General features: G+C 40.6%; 1 protein-coding gene and 1 long non-coding RNA gene across 2 annotated transcripts in view; one reads left to right on the forward strand and one right to left on the reverse strand.

Annotated features, from left to right (window-relative positions):
• The window catches only part of WFS1 (wolframin ER transmembrane glycoprotein), a 35,279-nt gene extending 30,014 nt beyond the window's left edge, over positions 1 to 5,265 (forward strand). Inside the window, exons 7-8 of the mRNA XM_035324493.1 lie at positions 749 to 894; positions 2,593 to 5,265. Of these exons, the coding sequence (XP_035180384.1) occupies positions 749 to 894; positions 2,593 to 4,401 (1,955 nt within the window). The 3' untranslated portion in view covers positions 4,402 to 5,265. The remainder of the gene's footprint in view (positions 1 to 748; positions 895 to 2,592) is intronic.
• Positions 5,266 to 6,499: 1,234 nt separating this feature from the next.
• Positions 6,500 to 9,238, reverse strand: LOC118165993. The gene is made up of 3 exons (XR_004750304.1): positions 9,154 to 9,238; positions 7,967 to 8,229; positions 6,500 to 7,340 (listed from the first exon to the last, which is right to left on the reverse strand). It is a non-coding gene; the product is annotated as an uncharacterized LOC118165993 (long non-coding RNA).
• Between the last annotated feature and the right edge of the window lie 6,053 nt (positions 9,239 to 15,291).

The raw sequence follows: 15,291 nt of genomic DNA on the forward strand, positions 1-15,291 counted from the left end.
TAATTCATACACTAAGTAACTTACAGTCCTGTAGTTATAAGTAATTGGACGTTTCCCATGATTACATCTGTCTGTAAGGTATGGCATTGGAAAAATATCTGCTAAACATGTAATCAGAAGTCAGTTTTCAGTTAATGGTGTACAGATAAATCATTACTGTTTCTGTACAATTATTTTTTTTTCAATGTGATTTTAGTTAAAGATTTCTCTCAAAGTTCTCGGAGCTATGATAACTTGTCATTAAAACTGTGTAACCTAATCCAGCAGTCTCTTTTCCTTGGAATACTTGCAGATAAGCTACAGTCACTCACTTTGTTTTCCTACCTACAAGTAAAATAAAATTACCTACTGGTCTGACAAGATTTAGAGTAGTCATATATTTCTGGCAAAAGTAGCTGGTTGTTTTCAGCACAGATCTTGGAGCAAGTTGCTAGGGAAGCCTGTTATATCAGTTTTTGAAGCTCAGAGCAGATCTTTAATAACAGGGAAGAAAATAGCAGGCTCCCTGGGGACGTAGTCACGGCACCAAGCCTGTTGGAGTTTAAGAAGCGTTTGGACTGTGCACTTAGTCATATGGTCTAAATTCTTGGGTAGACCTGTGTGGTGCCAGGAGTTGGACTCGATGATCCTTGTGGGTCCCCTCCAACTCGAGATATTCTATGGTTCTAAAATTAATATTCCTACTTATATAATCAGGACAGTATTGTTGAGATACCACTTATTTAAAAATCTGTATTTTAATTTGTAGCTAAAAAATTTATTGCTTTGGATGACTTCGTGGAGATTACCAAGAAATATGCAAAGGGAATCATCCCATCTAACCTGATTATGCAGGAAGAGGAAGATGATGAACTGGCAGGGAAGACTCCTGAAGAGTTACCCCTGCGACTGAAGGTAAAAAGACAACAATGAGCATGTTATGTTGAAGGACTCTCAACTTGCACATTTCAGACAGAGGTGACTTGCACACAACTCTCAAAGCTGATATTTAGTCTCAGTAGGACAGTATGAGAATTTATTGTTATAATTTGTTTTTGAACTTTATTTGATATATGTGTTTACAGCTTCATATATATGAGGCATATATTTAAGAGAGAGAAGTCATGATTTTCCTTGCAAGGAGACCTCTAACTTCATTAGGTCTCAATGAGGATTCAAATGGCCTTATTGTAACAGCCATTTTTTTATTACAGTTGTTTTTATATACTTCATATCTTTCTTAAATAGGAACAAGAATGTGGGAAAAATTATTCATAACCTTGAAGTGTAAAAAGATTGTATTATGAAGGAATTCAAGAATGATGAAACTTGCTGTCAGTGGTTTTCTGTACAGATAATTCTCTAGGTGTGATGAAAGGAAAAGGGAAAATTAAGGAGCATGCATTTGATACCAGCATAAATTTCAAGTGAGGAAGCAGGTTCTTGGCTACTGACATGAGAGTTTCTGTTGTCATTGTTGTCATTTTGTTGTCCATTATACTATGGTAGGTTTTTTTTGCCTTTTTAGGTTTGTTTTTTAAAAAAGCGGAGGGAGGTGTCTTTTTTTTTCCAATATTTTGAATAATCATTATTCTGAAAAAGATGCATTTATAAAGAACAACACGGATACTTTTGCTAATAAACAGGCTTGTGCCAAAGTCATTGTGTTTGTTGCCCCGTTTCATCACAATGCATAGATCTTCACTGAAGCATCTTGGACTTTCCACTGCTGTAAATAATATAAAATCATAAGTTCTGGGACAACATTAAAAATTGGCTTTTTACGGGGGAGGGTTTTCTTGCAGTATCTAATGTGCAGATGGTAATATTTGAATAATTGTTAGGAAAAAAAAAACTGTAACTTTTTGTTGCTCAGAGATTCAGTGTGTGGTTGGCAGAGGATTTGATCCAGCATTTCTTCTGTTGTCATATGACTGAATTGGGAAATGCTACAAGATAGACAGAATTTTAAGACCATTTACAGTTAAACCTCTTATGAGTTTAAAAGAATAGCTGTAATTAGTACATATAAATACACACGTGCATATAAATATAAAGATATTCCTGCTGTTTACAAAACAGATTTTGACAGCTGCATCCATTGGTACTTGGGGAGGATTTTTTTTTCTTAAAGATAAACCACAGCTGTAAATGCTTTCTGTAAGTCCTTTTCATTAGAACGTATAACGTAATTTCTGCAGAACAGTGGTAGAGTGAAATGCTTTAAAGCTATGGTACTCACGCCTCAAGTAATGATTTAAGATTAACTACATGGCTGCAGTTCTGTATTATCTTCGGTAAGAAGTTAGCGGAGCAGAGTATTTGACAAGAAAGCCATTTAATTATGTGTCAAAGGTAATGAAATTCATCTTTCCTGAAATCAAAATAGCCTCTGTGCTTCACCTGACTGAATTAATCAAAACAGATCTAATAATATCAGACAAAGTAATCTCAGTTTATTGGCAACATTCTTTTCAAATAAATATATTTTCATGTCAACTAAGGTTAGACAATTTACTGCTACTGCTTCAGCTATGATCATCTGTGATGTACAGATACAAACCTGTTCATAAATAAAATGCTTCTCTCTCTCTCTCTCTCTCTCTCTTCCAGGTTGTAAAATACCCACTTCATGCCATTATGGAAATTAAAGAATATCTGATAGATATGGCATCAAAGGCAGGAATGCATTGGCTGTCTACCATTATTCCAACACACCATATCAATGCTCTCATCTTCTTCTTCATCATCAGTAATCTGACAATTGATTTTTTTGCCTTCATTATTCCATTAGTCATATTCTATTTGTCCTTCATTTCTATGGTTATTTGCACACTGAAGGTTTTTCAGGACAGTAAGGCCTGGGAAAACTTCCGCACTTTGACTGACTTACTCCTTCGTTTTGAACCAAACCTAGATGTTGAGCAAGCTGAAGTGAACTTTGGATGGAATCACTTAGAGCCATACATTTATTTTTTACTCTCTGTATTCTTTGTAATTTTTTCCTTCCCTATAGCAAGCAAAGACTGTATACCGTGCTCAGAGTTAGCTACCATCTCCGTTTTCTTTACAGTGACAAGTTACATGAGTTTAAGCACATGTGCAGAGCCTTACACACGAAGAGCATTAATGACCGAGATAGCAACTGGTTGCTTATCACTATTGCAGATATTACCGGGGAATTTTGGTTTCCTGAAATTCTTAGGTAAAACTTTCTTCACTGTTCCTGTAGGCCATTTCTTTGTGATAAACGTAAGTATCCCATGCCTTTTGTTCTTGTATTTGTTTTATCTTTTCTTTAGAATGGCACAACTACGGAACTTTAAAGGCACCTACTGTTACCTGGTCCCATATCTAGTCTGCTTTATGTGGTGTGAACTCTCTGTGGTCATTCTGCAGGAGTCCTCTGGCATTGGGCTCATTCGTGCATCAATTGGTTATTTTCTGTTTCTCTTTGCACTCCCAGTGCTAGGCGTAGGCATTGCACTGATGTGTCTTGTCCATTTCATTAAGTGGTTTGTGTCTCTGGAGCTCGTGAAAATCGTAGTGACTCTAGTTTTGTGTGCTGTTCCTCTGCTCTTCCGATGGTGGACGAAAGTCAACTTCTCTGTAGTTGAAATGGTTAAATCCCTTACTCGAAGCTCGATTGTGAAACTCATTTTGGTGTGGATTACAGCTGTAGTGTTGTTTTGTTGGTTCTATGTGTATCGATCAGAGGGAATGAAAGTTTACAACTCCACATTGACATGGAATCAGTATGCTTTCCTCTGTGGACCCCGATCGTGGAAGGAGACTAACATGGCACGTACTCAGATTTTATGTAGTCACCTGGAAGGACACAGAGTGACGTGGACTGGGCGGTTCAAGTATGTGCGTGTTACAGAAATTGACAATAGTGCGGAGTCTGCAATAAATATGCTTCCACTTTTTATTGGTGATTGGATGAGATGCTTGTATGGTGAAACGTATCCTCTCTGTGACCCCAAAAATGTCACTATGGAGGAGGAAGAATTGTGTCGTCTCAAATATTTGACAAAGCATAACTGCCACATGAAAATGTTTGATCGGTACAAATTTGAAATAACTGTGGGTATGCCTTTCAGCAGCAAAAACGGAACCAAGTCAGTGGAGGAAGATGACATAACCAAAGATATTGTGCTGAAGGCAAGCAATGAGTTTAAGAAAGTGTTGTTGAATTTGAGGCAGGGAAGTATAATTGAATTCAGCACAATTCTGGAAGGTCGTCTTGGCAGTAAATGGCCTGTCTTTGAACTGAAAGCAATCACTTGCTTGAATTGCATGTCTAAACTCCTACCTGCAGGGAGGCATGTGAAAATAGAGCATGACTGGAGGAGCACAGTGCATAAAGCCATTAAATTTGCTTTTGATTTTTTCTTCTTCCCATTCCTGTCAGCTGCATAACGAGGTCATATTGGTTCAGTGGTGTCTTCAATGTATGGTGCATTTACACTACCAAAGGTTTGGCTTAAAAAGAGAAAAAAACCACCCTGCTGTAGCAGTGCTCAAAATGTATGTTAATGTAGAGCATTGGTTGAGTTTTGTAAGTGTATACACCGTATCCTGACTTTAAAATCCCATACGACTGAAGTGATATAATACTAGTTTAATATTGTAAATGAATGCAGGGGATTGCTGCTGACTAATTGCATGGAGACTGTTTTGTCCAAAATGAACATGCTGTTTGCCTGTGGTACGACACTAGATACATTTACATGCTTGATGTTTAAAGCACTTTACCATTTAAATATTCACAACATGCCCGTATGGATTTTCATAGGCATGATTTAGAATAGGTAGCTGACAACAGCTTATGTTGCATATATTGCTTGTATTTATTTGGTGTATTCTAGAAAAAGGTGATCATATAATCAGTACCTGGTGGTGTTATTTATGTACAGAGCTCCTTGTTTCACTATTTGTCCAGAAGATAATGATTTTAAGCTTTTTTGAAAGGTACAACATTTCACACCCCAGCAAGGCTGTAGAAAATAGAAAAGGAAAAAAAAAATCTCAAGCTTTTATTTTGCATTAAATATTCTTTACAAAACAAGGTATTTGTTCTAATTGGTTATGATCACTACATGTATGACACTAAGGTGTAATCCATGCTGGCATGTGAATGTCAAACACCAGATAATAAGATTGTGATGGTACAGACAAGCCAAAGCAACTGAAAACAGTATGTAAAAGTCTACAGTGGAAACTAAAAGGAATGTCTATTTAATGATGTGTATTGTGCAAATAAATACAAAAGATAAGCTTGAATTAAATGAGTAGAACATTTGTTCATTATGCTTTGACACTTTGAGCAGTTGTTCACGTTGCACTGATAATTGTGTTTTCCAATGAAAGGTGTTTGTTTAGGATTCAAATTTTCTTGTATAAGATACCTGAAGTCATATTTCACATTATTTCAAGCTAGCAGTAAAACATGAGTACATCAGGCCAAGTTTTATAGCTATGAAATCTTAAATATACTGTGTGCCCCTACTTTCATTGTGACTTACTACTTTCTGAACCACTGGATGTGTGTATCACATGCATCGTGCTATTTCCCCTGCCTACCTTCACTGATTCTGCATTCATACTGTTTTTGCCTTGGCATACCAGTCATCAGCCTGGGGTGTATGGGGGAAGCACAGTCAGTGAAAATTGCTAGAGAAGGGGAGACCTGCAAAAAATTAAGCATTTGGCTGTGCTCCAACCATCAGCACCATCTTGAACATCACAGTTTGGGCTGCAGCTGGGAAGAACCCAAAGGCACCTGCCTACAAACATACTGCCAGATTCCCAGGCAATTAGCAGAGCCTGATGTTGCAGACCTGGTCTTGTCTGAGCCTATCAGAAAATCTGTGAAGTAGGATTATGTCTTCAGGATACTTTTAATTTTGAAAACTATCAGCCATTTCTTCTTTCTACCTGGGGAAAATAGTGTAAGGTGGCAGGTAATTGCAAATTTTGACATAGATTAGCTTATTTCCAGCCAAAAGGAGATCAGGTAATCTAAACTTTGCCTTTTCTCCTCCTTTTTTCTTCCTAGAAAATCTGTAGTCTCCTTTTGAATATCTAAGTGCTCTTCCTGGTTCTGAAATTTAAATTCTAATGTGTTTTTTTTTTTTTTTTCCTTAGATACACATAATTTTGAAAGTTCTATTCACATGTTTGTCAGGAGGAAAAAAAAACAGTCTTGGTATTCAGAGCTAGCATTATTTTTTTTTAAGAAGTTTTTACTCCTTGCATAAAGATGTCAATTTACTAACTTCAGTGCATTGTGAAGAAGTTATTACATGTCACAAAAAGGGAAAATTTGACTGAAGTCAGATGGAAAGGGTTGCAAGACAAAAGCATTAATCCAGGTACCTCTGTTCCCATATATAACATATTGTTATGAGGCTTAACTCCAACAACTTTGAAAATTGTAGTTTATGACTTTTTCAGGAAATTATTAGGTGATAATAGCATATAATTGTAAGGGGAAAATAGCTCACCTGCTCAGTACTGGCAGGCTAGATGATGAGCTAGATTTCTAAAGCTGCTGTCTGCACACAACTCCTCTAATCTTTGCATGTCTGTCTTTATGCTTCAGCCCAGGGCAATCAGCCGAGTTGGACTTTGAATCCTAGTGAGAACAGGGAGCTGAGAAGTGCCCCTGTGGTGCTCTCAGTGCCTGTGTCAGCTTCCACACCACAGAGAGGAAAGAAAACAATCCTGACCAACTCACTGTAGGAACCATAACAGCAGAGAGCCTCTGGCACAAGACTACAATATGGTAGGAAGGAAATGAGTGTTTTGTTGTCATTACTTACACAGTCACTTTGCCCTCCAAAACACCACTGCCTCATTCAGTGCTGCTTAGAGGAGAATTTGGGGGGTTGTCATGAAGCAAACTGCTGGCTGGAGGCTGTTTCCCTGTTTGGGGGGGGGGGGGGGGGGGAGGGAAATAGGAAAACCTTGTGATGCTCTTAAAAACTAATTAGGCCAAGACCTCCAAGTTCGAGAGGAATTAATAGGGAAAGCACAGAGGGGCACAACCCCATTTGATGGGGACAGTTCAATTTTTTTAATGGAAAAAGAGGATACATTAGCAGTAACATGATGGATAGGTACTCCATTTTCTTGTCTGTATAGTGTTCAGTGTTCTGAAACCTTTAGCAAGTATTTCTAAGTTATAGCTGATGAAATCACTAATTCTTAATAGGTGTGATTGCAGTCTCAGGCAAGGTGTTTTTGCAAAGGGTGCTTCCAACTACCTCAAATCTTGCAGGCAAACAGAGCACAAAATAACTTTGTTCTACTGCTGTGCCACATCTTGATATTCCAAAACAGGTCATCCTCCTGAACTGCAAAGGAGACAGACAGACTGTGGCAGCTGCTGTTAATTATTCAATTCCACATTTCTTATTTTCTTATTTAATTTTGAAGACATAATGAATTATAAACAGTTCCAAAGATAGATGCCCTTTTTCTAGGCTGATAGTTCAATCTTTTGAATTAGTATTAATTAACTGAGGAGGAGGAGGAAGATATTACATAGCTATTGACACATCTAAATTAGGTTCAGCTGTTCTGTAAGCTCAGCTTTAGCATTTAGAATATACAAAAATTAAAGTAAATATTCATTATTTGAATTCCATCCTCTAACATGAAAAAGCACTACTTGTTCTCAAACTGGTACATTCTTCTATAAGCACCGAAAAACAATTCAGCACATATAGAAATTCTGAATAACTTAAGAGCCCACTCTGTAATGACTAACAGCCTCTTGCTTTAGGCAGGAATGCAAGGATTTTATACTCTGCATTTTGCCCAGTGCTTCTGGAGAAGGAAATGAGTAGATCTGTAGGAATTACACATTTTGTTTTTTATTTCCCAGAGCAAACTGGTCTTCTCAAGTGTCATAAAATTGCTGTTACTAATTACTGATTTGCTTGCAATTTTTCATAACACATTATAATAAGGATGTTACCTTAGGGGCACCATGCTTCCTTACAAAGTTGAGCATGAGCCTTTGACATAAAACAATATGCCACCTTCCAGAGCATTCCAATGTCCATCTGTCTCTTGGCTTCTCTATTTCCACTGAAAAAGGCAAAATGAATTTCATAATTATGAATACATTCTTAATGCTAGCCAGATGCATTGCAGCCTTTCAGTGTAAGGGTTATGGTCAGTAGCAAACTAAGGGGACTATCCTTCACTGGGGGCTGTGCTCCCATCTCAGCTTTACACCTGCAATTGTTTGAACAGCAGCGAGTTATGACGGAAGAACAACCATTTTATGATTAAGTTAAGCAAATACTAATCCATGCAGCAACAGTTAGTTGGAACTCACCAAAATATAAAGAGATAATATAGCTGCTCTAACAACTATACATGCAAATGTCATTTAAATGCAAATAGGGATGGCTAGAAACCAAACAAACAACTTTTGGTTATATGCTTTAAGATGGTTCTTTTGCTTTCCTTCCTTTACTCAAAAGCTGTAATTAGCTTTTGTTCTGGGAGAAAATAAAATAAAAATAAAAGGTCATTAGCATCCTGCAACCTCCTCTTGTAAGTTGTAGTCCAAAGTGCAAAAGATGAGATTCACCCCCAAGTAAGGACACTCTGCACTGAGAAAACTTGCATTTTCATCATCTCCAATCAAATCAAACTTTTCTTCAGGTTTTGAAGCCAGACATGAACATGGACAAACTACTTTCACCCTTCCTGTACAAAATATTTTACATTGCTATGGAAGGAAGCATACAGAATAGGTTCTTCCCACTGCCAGCTACAGCTAACAGCTTCTGTAAGACTGCAGCTTCACAATTCACTCCTCAGCATTTGTCTGAGGATTTTTTATGTAACTTTGTGCAATAAGTGGTGTGATCTATGGTACATCCTTAGTTGAGGACTGAGTTTTAGAGTCTTTCCTCTGAGGGACTGAAACTCATGATAAGTCCAATTTCTTTGCAATTCTATTAAGAAGAATGTATGTAATCACACTTCCCAAAATCTAGCAGAAAAAAAAAGTAGCAGGTTATTGATAGTCAGAATTTTAATCAAGGAACAGGTGCATATCCAGCACATGAGTAAGGTGGGGCAAGTCTGTATATAGTATCTGTAGTCAGTACATACTGACCAGACCATCTGATACTTCCGTATGCCCACATCTTATAAAACGTGCCCTTAGGGTTTTCCTGTCAAAGCATCACATCCTCAGGACTACATGTTGACAGTCCATCCCCAGCCTCTTTTCTCTGGTAGTCTTTCTTAGCCTTAACTCCCCTCTTGTTGTTTCCCAGCTGGCCTGTGGGTTGGAACATGCATTCCTCCTTAACTGCCTTGCTTTGCAACAAGGAAAACAAAGCAGTGAAATTCTGATGTTTTCCCGAGCCTTCTCACTACTCCTCCAGAACAACAAGCAAGTTTTCCCACAACTGACTGCAAACAGAAGGCCACTAGATTCAAACACACACAAAATTAAGACGTTCTCCCAAGGCAGTGAGATACTAACAATTCAAGCACAACTTTGCAGCCCAGGCATTCATAGCCTGATTCTGGGTTGGTGGGTGCAGTCCTGGAGACTGATGGCACTACCTGTTCGAAGATGGCTCACTGGGCTTCATGTGAGCTGTAGCAGAAGTAATCCCTCTGCAGTGGATCTGTCCAGATTGTGTGCCCCAACAGACTTACAGCCCACTGTATACCCCTCCCTTCCACAGATCCCTACTATAAAGAGAAAAAAGAGAGAGAGCTTTATAAGGTTTGTGTGGGGAGATAGATTTACCAAGTGAGGCTGAGTACAATTAGTTACCTTTCACACCTGCCACCACTAATACAATCAGACCAGGACAAAATCAACCTACTGCTGTGCTGTGCTGTCTCTGTGTTACCACGGGTCAGCACTGGTAGAAGCTGCCTGCTGAGAGGTGGTACATCTTTTATAGATGGCACTGTATGGATGGGATTGCTGCTGCGAAGGTTGAGCCTCTTTTCTGCCACAGAATGCTTCCCTTGCACGCTCTGTAGCTCAGCATGAAGCACAGGAATACCACTCCACTGCTGATGGCACAACTGCTGCATTTCCAGTTAAGTTCCTTTGGCATTGCCAATGCATCTTTATTCCTGCTCTTATGACAGCTGGTATTTATTGTAACCCTTTTCCTGAATCTTACAATTACATGCCAGTGTGCATTTTAAGAAAGCAAATGCAGTCCTAAGAGAAAAGGGGCAAGTGCTCTTTATGGGCTAGAACCCCCAAGACACTAAGCTTGATTTAAAATCCCTTCATTTTGTAGTTTTCCTTTCATTAGTTCTAAGGCTGGATTAGTCAGGGTTAGCAGCATCAGCTTTATGGAGACATCAGTGAGTGATGAACAAAGGTAATTAACAATTCACATTTCTATTCTCAATTACTTGAGAAAAATAAGTGCTCATCTACAGTTTGACGTAGGATGCCAAAAACATCATGGTACAAGTCATTACCCAACTGTTGATGAGTTATACTTTTGCAATGTGTGTTCTTTAAAAAGTCAGAAAATATAATCTTGGGGAGTCTAGTTAATGTGCTTGTTGAGGGGTGCTGCCTATGAATTATGTATGTTGCTTAAATGTCCAGAAAGAGCAGATTTCTGTCTGGAGCCTCTGTGTGCTTGTTTTCTTTTTCTGTTCAATAATTCTTGCAAGAAAGTGGTACTTCTCTGTTTTTTGTTTGTTTTTTACAGGGTACCTGCCCTTTTCCTAGCAAGCACATAACCCGTGTGGTTTTAATTTTGTGCCATCAGATGGCACTCCAGGTTCACTTTGCATTTTCTCTCCCTCTCCTGTCTCCAGGGGGCACCGGCAGTGAACAAAAGAATCAGGTTCTGGTTTTACTCCATTTCAGGGAGGAAATGCAACTAGAAAATATTTTGTGAAAAACAGATAACTATTTGCAGACCCAATTTAAAGCCCTCTCTCCCACAAAAAGTAACTAGCAAAGCCATCACTGCAGTGTTTCTACAACCCGAGACCATAATAATGGAAAAAATAACCTTGTGATAACATACGGTGTAATGATAAACTAAGAGAATATGCGTGGCAATCTTCTGAAATCTCTGAAATGCGCTTTCTGGCTACTTTGTTCTTTAGCAGCTTTTTGAGGAGGTTCCTTTTTCTGACATCTTTTTCACAGATCTTGCAGTGTTAATCTGCGTTGTCTGCTTCTGCTGTCATTTGCATGGTGACAACGGGTAGCCCTGATGTCCATTCTGGTGGAAACTGTTTTCTCCATTGCCTGCATGTATTAGATGCAAAAAAAAAAAAAAAAAAAAAAAAAAAAAAAAAAAAAACGAAGCAGGGCTTATCACAGCTTAAATCTTCTTAAACCTTCTGTTACCTGTCCGATAGGAAAGAGAGAAAATCTGTCGCAGAGTTTAATTAAAACTTAGGTAGAAGACCTGATGTTTTAAGGGAAATTCTGGCTGCAACTCTTGCTTTAGATGTTCATGCTCTAGAAATTTGTGTGTGGATTGGGGAAAGGAGAAAGGTTGGGTCAAGATCATGCACCAGGTAAAAGCTGATAAAAGAAACCCTGAAAGTCAAAATTTTCATACTTTAAAAATGAGAGATAACAGGTGGGGGGGTCTGTTGTTTGGTTTTGTGTTTCAGCAGGTTGTTACAGAGTTTTTGTTCCAGTTTTGAAGACAGCAGGATTTTTCTGCACTAATAGCAGGTTTGGCATTGGAAAGGGCCTTGTAAATGTTGCAGCTAACCATGGGAGATGGCAGGAGCTTGTATCATTATAAATTAAAAAGGGCTTGAACCAAGCCCATAGAAACCCTAACTTCTCAGAAATCACTGTGCATTGAAACCCCAGCTCAGCTCTCAGAGTGGCCTGTCTTTATCTCAAATAATTTCTTCACTTTAAAGAGTGAGGCATTTCAACAAAGCATCTCTTCTCTAGTTCCGTCTCCTGTCCCTCCCTCCCTGTTCAGCGCTGATGACAGCCGAGATGTTTCCACGACAACAATGCATTCTGTTGCCTCAGGTGACAAACTATAACTTCAGTAAGTAATCACTGAGAATAGCTTCAAACAATTAATTAGGTAATGGAAATGTTATTTCAGTAGGGCTGAGATGCTTTGGCAGTCTGCTTGAACAGATTGAATTCTGATCAGGAATCTGTCCACAAGCAAAGCTGAAACCACAGCCAAAGGTCAGGACGGATGTTGGTGTCTGAGTACCCTAACAGGCCTCTAGTTTTAAAAAGAACATCAAAAAATCAATCAAAAATCCAGGTGTGTTCCTTGAGGATGCCATACAAAGGAAATTTAATTCATTTTGGTGGTAAATTTTGTTGACAACACATCCTGGCACAAAGTACATTTAAGGAATTTATTAACCTTTCACAGTCACCAAATCCAGTTAGAGGCCGGAGCCCTGTTCGTGCAGCGTGCCCCCGCACCAGCATGAGAGACTGATGATGATTCCAGCAAATGGTTTAGCAATAAATGGATTTTTCAGTCTTCTCTGTACAGAAGATGCTTTCCTAGAGTTATAAATGGATGATTCATAAATCTCTCCTAATGCTGCTTCTAGTAACAGTTCGATTGATCTTTAATCGTTATTTAAAAAGTGGGTCTCCATGGGAATGTTTCAATCCTGGATCCTGAAGTTTCTCTAGCCCAGGGTAGCTCTTCTGTCTTGCAGCTTAGAGATAAAATAGTCTTGAAGCACAAATAAATACATTGAGTACGTGTGTGTGCCTGATATCACAGTTCTCATACAGCACTGGCACTCTTTGGTAATGGTAGTTGTCCTGGCAGAATTTCTTTTTTGCTTTATTTTTGCTTTCATTATTACATTCTGTTTCTCCAAAATAGTGCATCCATGAGAGAAGAGCAAGAAGGACAATGGCTGCCACCTTTCCCAGTCCCGTGGAAGCCTGTGGGTTTTGTCCACACCAGGTTGGCAATGCCAGGTGTGCTTCCAAGACTGGTTAGGGATTGCAGTTAGGGATTAAGACCTGCCTTTCTGTGCAGAAAAATTGTAATCTGTAGGTGAGGGACTCTGCACCACTCTTACTGTTTTGCTCAAGCAGCTGCTCTTTGGGGGACCAGGCATTTTGTTTCCACAAAATAAAGGTGCCCTAGTACCTCCCTTTGGAGTATACTGGGTTTGTTTGCTGTTGCAATGTGTCCCTGCGCAAGAAGGATCACAGAGTTTGGAATAAGGAATATGGAATAGAATGGGCACTAAAAGCCAGCAATAATTATTTTACAGGAAGCTTTTGAGGCAGAAAACGGTGATTCATCTAAATCTAAGTTTTCATCTAAGTTTTGCAGAGGCCCTACTGCTTTTCTTATAACTTTGTCAGTTCAAGAATGAAATTCAGGCGTATTGCAGGCATAGTTGGAAAAGTCTGCCAGCTGTGTTGTTTGGGGTGTTCACATAAAGCACGGGGAGGCAGGGCTGCTTGTAGCCTGGCTCACATGGTATGGAATAAGAGAACCGAGGGGAAGATGCCTGTTTCTGAAGAGTGGTAAATAAGGTATTGCCCTGGAAGGGAAGGTAACAGCTGTCATTCCCATGTTTAAGCTGTACAAACCATGGAAGAGAGTCTGCAGCACAGACATGCGATCTCATTACTTCATATTGGGGAAAATTTCTTAACTGGACGGTTTGTGAGGCATTGGAAAGGCTGCCCGGGGAAGTGGCTGGGCCACCATCCCTGGAGGTGTTCACGGGGCGTGTAGATGTGGTGCTCAGGGACATGGCTTAGTGGTAGATATGGCAGTGTTGGGTTAGTGGTGGACTGGATGATCTTGGAGGTCTTTTCCAACCTCTGTGATCCTCTGTAGGCTGATCACAGCCATGTGCCTATTTCACTGAGTTTTCATTGTAGTTCTGTTTCCTCCCAGAAACTGTTCAAAACCTTGCTTAGGCTCCTCTGAGACCAATGCACAAAACCTCAGGGTTTCTCTGCACACAGAAGCCCTTCCTCCATTCCTCCTCCTGCAGGAGAGCCGATGAGATAGCCGAGGGCCATCACTCCTCCTGATTTGCCTGTGCTGGGAAGGGAAAAGGCTCAGGGCCAAGTCGGCACGTGGGTGTGTGTGTGGCAGCTGCGTCCCTCCCGATGAAGGCTGGAGCGGCCTTGTGTGTTGTGCGTGTCCCTGCCTCTGTGTGGAGCATTCTGTGACTGAAAACTTAAACAGCTGAACTGCTTTCTTAGTGCATCGCTGGTTGCTAAGATACAGCCTCCCTGATCCTGTAAATCTTCCACTTGGAGCTGCTCTGTGTCGGCAAACAGGCCTTTCTTCTGTGACTGCTCGCGAGACGGGGAGACCACGGTGTTTGGTCCTGGGGTGGGACTCGGTGCGGCTTCTGTGAGCCCCAGGGCTCAATGGGGAATGTGCAAAGCCATGGGGCGAGAGGCTATAAAGGAAGGCAGTGAGGGGAGGGCGGGCAGGGAGGCAGCAAAATGGGGTTGGATACAGCAGGGACAGACAGCATCTTTCTGTACCTCACTCTTCAATAGCCTCAGGCTGCAGTTACAGCACAAACTATCTCCTCTGCCCTCCTGTAATCACAGGCAGATCTGGGACTGGTCGGGCTGGGCAGGCTTTCTGTAGGGATAAGCTGTGCCAGCAGAGATTTCTTGCGGCTCCGCCAAGTGATGAGGAGATATCGGACTGAAAGGTAGCCCTGGGTTCCTGGAAGCTCAGTAGCAAGGCTGCAGCGACAGCCCAAAAGAGCCAAACATTTTAAAAAGAAGCCTAGCTGAGCCCTCCTTGTTTGCAAAATGTGTGGAGGAAAGTGGGATAAAACAGCACAGCTTAGCTTGCGTTCTGCTGTTAAGTAAGCCTTCAGCTGTTTAAGGTTGCACAGTATTGTAATGCTGTTGACAGCGTGCAATTGCTGCAGCACGGTCTCTCCAGGTTTGCAGAGGCCTGGATCAATAGCTGTGAGAAATGGAGGCTGCAGCCCTTCGTCTCCGGGAGGTGTGAGCAGAGATGTCAGAGGACAATAATTGAAACAGCGACGTTCTCCTCCCTGCCTCTTCCCCGAGCCAACCCGAGGTGTGTGTACGCTTACGGTGAGCGCTCTCCTGTCTCACACAGCCCGCAGTGCCAGCATCGCTTGTATCTGAGGGAAACCTCTGCTTCCTTCCACATCTTCCCACTAACTGAGAAGGAGCTCGGCCCAGTGTAACCCACAGGGGTGTTCGGGTGGGTTCAAGCCTCGCCAAGGAAAAAATTAAGAAGAGGTAGCCCTCCAAGGCTGGAATATTGGCATAAGTTCTTGACAGGGGGATTCCACTCT

This window comes from Oxyura jamaicensis, chromosome 4 (assembly GCF_011077185.1).
Source record: "Oxyura jamaicensis isolate SHBP4307 breed ruddy duck chromosome 4, BPBGC_Ojam_1.0, whole genome shotgun sequence".
NCBI lineage: Eukaryota > Metazoa > Chordata > Aves > Anseriformes > Anatidae > Oxyura > Oxyura jamaicensis.